General features: G+C 35.5%; 1 protein-coding gene across 1 annotated transcript; it reads left to right on the top strand.

Moving 5' to 3' along the window:
* Window positions 1–7,012: 7,012 nt before the first annotated feature.
* Window positions 7,013–8,428, top strand: LOC131148468 (uncharacterized). Its single transcript, XM_058098166.1, has one exon. It carries the CDS (start codon window positions 7,013–7,015, stop codon window positions 8,426–8,428), a length of 1,416 nt encoding a protein of 471 aa, XP_057954149.1.
* Window positions 8,429–9,154: the final 726 nt, after the last annotated feature.

Genomic DNA, 9,154 nt, shown 5'->3' with positions numbered 1-9,154 from the left:
GAGCAAATGTTAGTCTTATCTAAGAATATGCATAAATTGAGGGGGAGCTTTAAAATATACCCAATAGGAGAACACCAATGGTTTGTCATCATCAAAAAGGGGGAGAATGTTAGCCTTAAAGGCTACGTAAGCTTAATTGTCTTGTTTTGATGATAACATAGTGATTCTAAGTAAGCTTATCTTTACACAATATGCCTTAGTAAGAACAAACACAAATGCAAAGATTAAAGAGATTCTTAATAGGTTAGACATCATCAAAAAGGGGGAAAATGTTAGCCCTCACAGCTACACTATCTTGATTTATATGTTTTGATGACATTAACCTATTTTTTGTTCCTAGTATTTTCCATCCTTGCAGATCTTATCTAGTATAGGTACAAAGTGTCGGATACATAGAAGTACCAAATCAGAAGCAAATATCGGACCGAGTAGACATCAAATAGGAAAGATCGGAAGGTCGCTGACTTGAAAGCACTAAAGCACATCCTAAAGTTTTTATTGTGTATAAATTAATTGTAAGCAAGCATAATGATCAAAAGTACATTGAAGCAATGAGCAAAAGCCTTGGCCAAATTTCACACAATGAATACTCAAAGCATAACCAACCGAAGTTCATATGAAGACTTGTTTTTGTTTACATGTTTGTTGGGTTGTGTGTGAGGTAGGATCATCTTGTAACTCTTTTATGTGTGATGTTGATAAGAATACTTAGCAAGAGCTGAGAAAATGCATGTGCATATAGTTCATATAGTTTAGAACATCATAACAGAATTTACACATGCATACCAAATCATCCTTAGTGCTTAAGATGTCAAATGAGCTTTCAGACTTGGTTTTCTAAACAAGACATCTTCAAACCTCTTTTGGACAAGCATAAAGTTTCATTAGATCAAATATCATTCATATACACTTGCCTTAGAACAAGTTAACACATTTAGAGGCTTACTAGTGTGGAAAATAGAGGACTCGTCGACTAACGGGCTTGGCTCGTCGACGAGAAAATCCAATAGTTAATTCATGTCTCACAGCCCAAGTGACTCGTCGACTAGAACAGGGCACTCGACTAGTGAGTGTGACTCGTCGACTAGTGAGTACCACTCGTCGATGAGTGATTGCGACAAACCTACAATTAACGAGCTTCAAATGGCTAGTTGTCTCCATTAATAACCAATGACTAGCCAACGACTTGCTTGTTCCATTGCCCATAAATACAACCCATTGGTATTCATTAAACACAATGATTGAATATTGGTTGTGGAGAAATTTAGTTGGAGCAATCATTCTAGTTCTTCATTTGCTCAAAACTCTTTTGTGCCTTGTTCTTGTTTTATATCACTTGCTAAAAGAGAGTAGTGTGAGGCTTTACTTATATTATCAGCTCAAGAAGGAGCATCATTTGTAATCTCCACTTGCTTTTGATTCATTATGAGTTTTAAGGTTTTTGGTGGGCCATTGGTAAGGTGGTTCTTGGTGAACACCTTGGTTTTAGCGCTTGGAGAGCAGCTCGGATTGATTCCCTTCTTATAAAGGCTTATCTGTCTTGAAAGGAGATCATATAGTGGATTTGACAATCCTTTAGTTGGTCTCAAGGCATAGACATTGGCTGGGTTCCAAACCACGTTAATATCGCTGTAGACACCCCATTTTTACCCAGGCCCAATATATGTATTACTATTATTATTATTATTGTTATTTTATTATTATTATTATTATTATTTTATTTATCCTTATTATTATTATTATTATTAATTTTCTTTATTATTATTATTATTTTTCATTAGTATTATTAATATTACTTTTATTTTTATTTTTTACGTCTATTTTATTATTATTATTATTTATTATTTTCATTATTATTTTTAATTTTTATTGTCATTATTATTAGTATTTTTATTACTATTATTTTATTTATTACTATTATTATTATTATTATTATTTTTCTTTAATATTATTATTATTACTTTTATTTTTATTTCTATTTTTTATTTTATTGTTTATTATTATTATTATTAATTATTTTCATTATTATTGACATTATTTTTATTATCATTATTATTAGTATTTTTATTACTATTATTACTATTATTTTATTTATTATTATTATTTATTCTAATATTATTATTATTACTTTTATTTTTATTTTTATTTATATTGTTTATTATTATTATTAATTATTTTCATTATTATTGACATTATTGTTAATTATTATTATTATCAGTATTTTTACCTTTATTATTACTATTATTATTATTATTTTATTTATTTATTTATCTTTATCATTACTATTATTATTATTATTTTATTATTATTATTATTTCCTTATTTACATAATAGTAGTATATATTATTACCAAAGAAAAGAAAAATACCATAAACCAAAAAAGGAAATGTTTTTAGGGTTTCTTCAAAATTATTTTTATAAGAAGAGGGGGGCGCTGCACAGAACCTACAGCCGAGGGGCACAGCGGGCGCAGACCGAAAGAAAAAAATTCCCATCTTCTTCTTCTTCTTCTCCACAAAAATCCCTTGTTTCAGTCCAGCCCTGAACTCCTTGGCCCTCAGTCTCAGTTTTCTCGCCATCTTCTTTGCCCAGCAACCATCCCTATCTCCCATTCACTTCGCCGAGCCCAGCGACTACAGCCACTGTTCCAGCCATCCCCTCTGAACAACCTCCATCCGAAAGCACAACCATCACCGGCCATCTTCCCACTCGTCAGCCAGCAACTCCACGTAACGTCTCCATACCTACAGCAGAAAACCAGCCTTCACAGACCACCGTCATCTCCGGCGAACAGCAACCTCGGTGACGAATCCCCCTCTCCGTTCTCGCCTGTAACTCCAACCAAGGATCCCGACGGCAGAACCACCACTCCCGGCTTCATCCTCACTCTCCTCTGTCCTGCGCCAGCCTCCACCCAGTTCGGAAAACTCCACGGCAATCGCGAGCCACCATCGAGCGATCCCCTGCACCGACCACTCCTCCGGTGTCCGCCTCTGCAACTGCTGCTGCTGCTGCTCCTTCCACACCAAACTCCAGCTCCCAGCGCCGCCGGCCCTGCAGACCCGAGAGGCCACCACCGAGCCAAGCCAAGCCATCATCTCCGGCAACCCCTTGGTGATTCTCTCAAACACACGCACCTTGTAAACACCCACACACACGCACAGAACACACACAACACGCACACACGCACACTGTGCACACACAGTTAATTACATACTGGCATGTGTATTGTTTTTATTTTATTTTATTTTATTTTCTTTCTGTGATATTAACTAGCTATTTTTACTGCAGAATTTTCTTTTTATTTAATAATTGATAGTTAAAGAAAAAATATCTATTGTTGTTACATTATGTGTGTAAACATATACATATATATTTAATTGGTATTGTACTATTTAGGATTAGGTATTGAGATGATAATGTTTTTAGTCTTTTTATTATGTTTTATTATCTATATGTTTAGTAGGCTTGATTTATTGTTATTATTTAAGTAAACTATTTTTTTTTTTTTTTCATTGGTGTTGAACTAGTCACATTATTTCTTGTTTATATTTATCTAGGGTTTGAAATTATTAATTGTGGGAGTAGTTTCGAAGTCTTTTTAATAATGTTTACATAAACTCTAGGGTTATTATTGTAAGGTTTTAGTATTGTAATGTTTGCTTCAATGTTTAATATATAAGATTTGTTTGTCTTGTTGATGTAGGGTTTACTACGCTGTAAGATTTGTTTAAAGGTTGATATTCATGTTTTCATTTTTATTGTGTTTATGGTTGAACGATTATTATTATTATTGTAGATTTTTTTTTTGTCGTCTTAACATTCAATGTTTGAACTTTGTTGTTGATATGATGCTCATATTGTAAGGTTAGATTTTTGTAATATCTATGGTATATATGATTAATGTTAGTGTGGTAGAAATTTTTTATTGATATTATATATTCCTTATATTAATTAGCATTTTTATAATATTGTAAATTTATTATTGTGATAATGTGGCATTACATATTTAAGAGCTTGGTGTTTTATTGACATTATATGTAAATTAATAATTTTAGTTATATGTATATCGCATATTAGCATATTGGTAAATATTACATATTTAGCATTTTTGTATTTTCTTTCTAATATTATGTATTTAGTGATTTAGGGTTTAATGGATATTATATGTTTGGTAAATTAGTATTTTAATCACATGTTTAGCATCAATTATTTTATTTTATTTATTTTTTATTTTTATTTTTAATATATTAATATAGTTAGTATTAATTATTAGTATCCTAGTATTTTTAGTATCAGCTATTTTTAGTATATAAATATGTTTAGTATTAATCATTATTAGAACCTTACTATGTTTAGCATTAAGTGTCCCTAATATATTAATATATATAGTATTTAGTTACTTATTTTGACATTCATAATATGTTAGTAGGTATGTGAGGCTTATTATTCTATTACCATATATTAAAAACCTCCCATGTTAGTATTTTTCTATAAAAATTTTATATATAATTTCAAAATTTTGGGAGTGTATTTTCTTAATTATAATTCCCTATGATTTAATTGCAAGGGGTATTAGCCTTTGGGCATCACGTACCCTAAGCTCTGAGGGAATAGATGTATATATTTATTTATTTTCCTATGTATTTATAAATTCATAAAAATGAGTAATGTAAAGATTTATTAGATTAACTTAGGGATAATTTTAAATTAATTAGGTGCCGTTCTTAAGAACGGGCGCGTAGGGGGTGCTCGTACCTTCCCCTCGCGTAACCGAACTCCCGACCCCAACTCTGGTAATATAGACCGATTCTACCCCTAACGGGGTAGTGATCAGGTGTTCTAACCGCACTAAAGGTTAGTGGCGACTCCTACACCATATTTTTCCTGAAAATATTATAATAATTTTAATTTCGCCGCCCGGGGCACACGCGCTCCCGGGACGCCGCGACAGCTTGGCGACTCCACTGGGGACTTAAAGAGTCGAGCCATTATTTAATTAGAAATTATCCCAAGGTCTAATTTGATAAATCTTTTAATTACTCCGTATTTTGTAAATATTGTAATTTGTAAATAACTTTACTTAATTATAAATATTTTACTTCCATAATTTGTAAATAACCTCAATTAATTAAGAATATTTTGTTTCCTAATTTGTTGAGCATTAATTGTAGATATTTTGTTTTTAAATATTCTGAATAAGCATATTAATTATAGATATTGTGAATAAGCATATCAATTATAGATATTTTGTATACTAAAAATATTTTGTTTCCTTATTTTTTGTTTCCAAATTTTTTAGAATCAACATGTTAATGGCAGATAATATGTTTCCATATCTCGTGAATAAATAAAGATATCTTGTTTCCATATTCTTTATAGCATGTGAATAAATGTGGGGATAGCGGGGTTAGGTTAAATTTAAATGCACACACTTTCACGCTCTATACCCGAGCTTTCCTTACTAAGACTAGATAGGAGTGTAATAGCGTCAGTCCCTTCGTGGCAGAGCTTGATGGGACCCGCGAACCACTCCACTCAGTGCGGGTTTTATCCGGACCCCTATGGGGGAGGATGAAATTCCAAACTGGGAACCTTTTGTCAATAGGGTTAGAACCTACCCACACATACTTGTCTATAGTCTTCCTTAACTAGGGTAGAGCCATGAAGAACCCTATACATACGTACCTACCCTAGGTTGGGACAGGAGCCACATCCTTCTCCATGAATAGTGTGTTGCATATATGTGAAATACTTTGTATTATATCATGCATTTGACATACATTTAGACATACATACTACTTAGTTAGTATTCTGAAAAAGCCCAATAATGAGACCAAGACCCATCCTTTCAAAAAAATAATGAAGCACTTGGCCCAAGCATTTTAAAATATGGGTTGGCCCAACCCTTTTCAAGTAACTCGGGCCCAATTTTTTTGAGAAATAACAAGTATAGGCCCAACCTTTTCCTAAGTAAAAACTCGGTCCAGGCCTGATTTTCAAAATGGGTCAAATCCAGATTTCCATAAATGGGCTTCGGCCTTATTACCCTAAAAATCCAGGCCCATATTTTCTAAACAATTCAAGCCCAAATCCTTTTAAAATTAGGGCCTGATCCCATCATGAAGTATATTGAAGCCCATATTTTAAAATACTTGAGGCCCAAGTGCACACTAAAGTCCACAAGTCCGCACTAAACAAATCCAATGGGTTGACCAACCTGGGTCAACCTCAATCTCAGATCATAATTTGACCCTTCATAGAATCTGAGATACATGGACCGATTGAGGGAAGAGTTGAATTTAAATTGTGGCCCAGCAATGATTGTCTTGAAATCTCTCATTAGTGGGACTTTTCCTAGAAAGCTGACAAAGTAGTTAGTTAGGTTACATTGCATCCATGCATTCATGCATAATTTCACACGTAATCATGCCCGATAGGTCACATACATGTTAATATCCCTATTGTCATGTATTTGTGCACTAAGTACACACATGCATAAACACCCCATGCATAAGATAGAGTCTTGGAGAATCTTTTATATAAGTCTACCTCGGGTGGAGGATATAAGTTTCATTATTTTCAGTTTGGTGTCATGACTGCATGCATTGTTTTGAGTTGTATGATACCTTTACTAACATGTTGCATTCACATAGGCATCCTGTCTACTTCATCAAGGTTCTATAAGAGATCTGAATCATTCATGGAGAACACAATGGCTTACCATGAGATTGAGTCCACAGTACAACAATATTCAGAAAGTCAACAGAACAAGTGGGGTGACAGTCTTACTCAGAAATCTATCATCGAACTACCATCCCGGACTTTCATCAACATAAGATCCAATCTGTTAGATGAGCTAAAAGTCATTTGGAAGGAATGGACCCCGGCACGCCGTTTAAAATTCTCTCAAAAATATGGGCACATTGGTTTCTTGTTGCATGTATCGGTAAATATCCCTGCCATAAAAGCACAGGTCGAGTTCTAGAATCCACCATATCGTTGCTTTACAATGAACGGTATCGACTTGACACCAACCATCGAGGAGTATACTTCGCTTTTGCATCTAGTCAAGTTACAGACACCATACAAACCTTATGTGCATGATGCTAGTGTTTCGTTCGTGAATGAGATGTACGATGCTGTTGGGGTCAAAATCCAAAAAACATTCTCAGAGGGAGGTGCAGAAGTAAGGAAAATCTCTTGGAAGCAGTTGAAAGAAATAATCGAAAAAGAAGAAAAAGAAGAGGTTCAAATACATATGATGGCATTAGCTATTTACGGTTTGATCATTTTTCCAAAAGAACTAAACATGATCGATCAAGCTACTGTTTCGTTTGTAGCACAAGTACGTAACGGGATTAATCCCGTTCAAGGCATCCTGGCAGAAACCTTCAGATCACTCAACAACTGCAGAATCAGGAGGAGAGAACGTTTAAAATGTTGTGTGCAGCTGTTATATGTCTGGATGGTAGGTCACTTATCGTCTAACAAAGGGGGCTTCCGTAGTATTTTCTCAATGATCCGAATCCCTTTGGCTGAATTTGAGGATACCCAATTGAAGGAGCAGTTAGATAAATCTAAATGGAACACAAAAATGTGTGGCTTGATCGACTCAGGGGTAACTTGGCTGGCGCCATGGATGGTCCGCTCTAACATGATATATCGGTGTGGAAATCTTCCATGGGTTCCATTACTAGGCCCATGGGGAGGGATAGCATATGCCCCTTTGATGGTCAGAAGGCAATTGGGGGCATCTCAGTTTGTGCCTATGACTCACGGATTGGCTGACTCAGACTTTGCATATGAAACAGGAGACACTCGAAACCAGATTAGAAAATTTATGGTGGCATGGAAGCATGTGAACCTAATAGACCCGAGTGATGGAATTGCCACAGTCCAAGGAAATTATGAAGGATGGCGAGAAAACCGGGTAAACCCCCAACTCAAAAGAATCCCAGAAATCGTTATTGAACATATTAAATCACCAAGCGCATGCATGCAATTGAAGCCACAAGGGGATCCATGCCCAGTAGAAAAAGGAGATGCAAGAGCAGAAGTGGGGAATCAGCAAAAGGAGGCTCTAGTCTCTGTCTATCGCAAAGAAATCAAGCGACAAAGGATTCGGTACATACAATCAGAAGAAGAGGTCGTGGCTCTAAGGAAGGAAAGACGAAGACTTCGAGCAGCACTTGGACAGAAATCTCAAATGTTAGAAGATGCCCATACCGAAGTTAAAAAGAAATCGCTCTACATACAAGAGTTGGAAAGGCAGGGGGATGAGCAGAGAAGCAAGTATAATCAAGTACTGGAAAAGATTGAGCCGTGCATAATGAAAGCGGACTACTGGGAGGCCAAGTTTCGGGCTTTGCATAAAAAGGTCGACACAGCAAAATGCAGAGATTGTGCAATCATGAGCAGATTTTGATTTAATATTCGGTTGGATTTGTTATTGCATGAAAGGATTCTATTAATGAAAAGCAGATTTTATTTTCTAAAAATGATGATGATCTCTTCCATGAACCTTGATTGGAGTGCATTAGGTTGCATACATATGTTTCATATTTGTGAAATTTACACGTCTTGAAAAGACCATTGCATTTCATGCATTCATATCTATGCATTCACGATTCTAAAAAGGGAAAGTTTTGGTTTGCAGTGCCTAGCGATAGAATTTGTCTAAGCAAGCAACATTGAGACTGTCACGCATCAATACAATACCAGGAGAAGGGCAAAAGAAATGAGTGAACAATTGGAAGGTAGAGTCCTGGGTATAGAGCAAGGACAAGAAGAATTGAATGAAAAAATGAGCAAGATCCTGGAATTGTTGACGAACAAAGGAAAAGCAGTGCAGAATGATCCGGAGACAGATATGGATCCTACTCATCCTCCAGGGTTTACCCCGGTACATGGGCAAACGTCAGTTCCACTACCTGGCGTCATGGAGGGTTCAATGCCAAGTATACCCCCGTTCATCCCTAATATACCAGCACAGGGGTTTCCAGTAGTGGGGACTCCCCCATTAGTAGCTTCTGATTTGGGGGTGAACAGATCTGAAACTGAACATCGATACGATGTACTAGAGGAACGTCTGAAAGCTATTGAAGGATCCAATACATTCGATTCTGTAGATCCCAATGATTTGTGCCTCGTG

The sequence above is a fragment of the Malania oleifera genome, chromosome 1, assembly GCF_029873635.1.
Source record: "Malania oleifera isolate guangnan ecotype guangnan chromosome 1, ASM2987363v1, whole genome shotgun sequence".
Lineage (NCBI taxonomy): Eukaryota > Viridiplantae > Streptophyta > Magnoliopsida > Santalales > Ximeniaceae > Malania > Malania oleifera.
The sequence above is the reverse complement of the archived record's forward strand: the minus strand, read 5'-3'. Positions and strand labels throughout refer to the sequence as shown.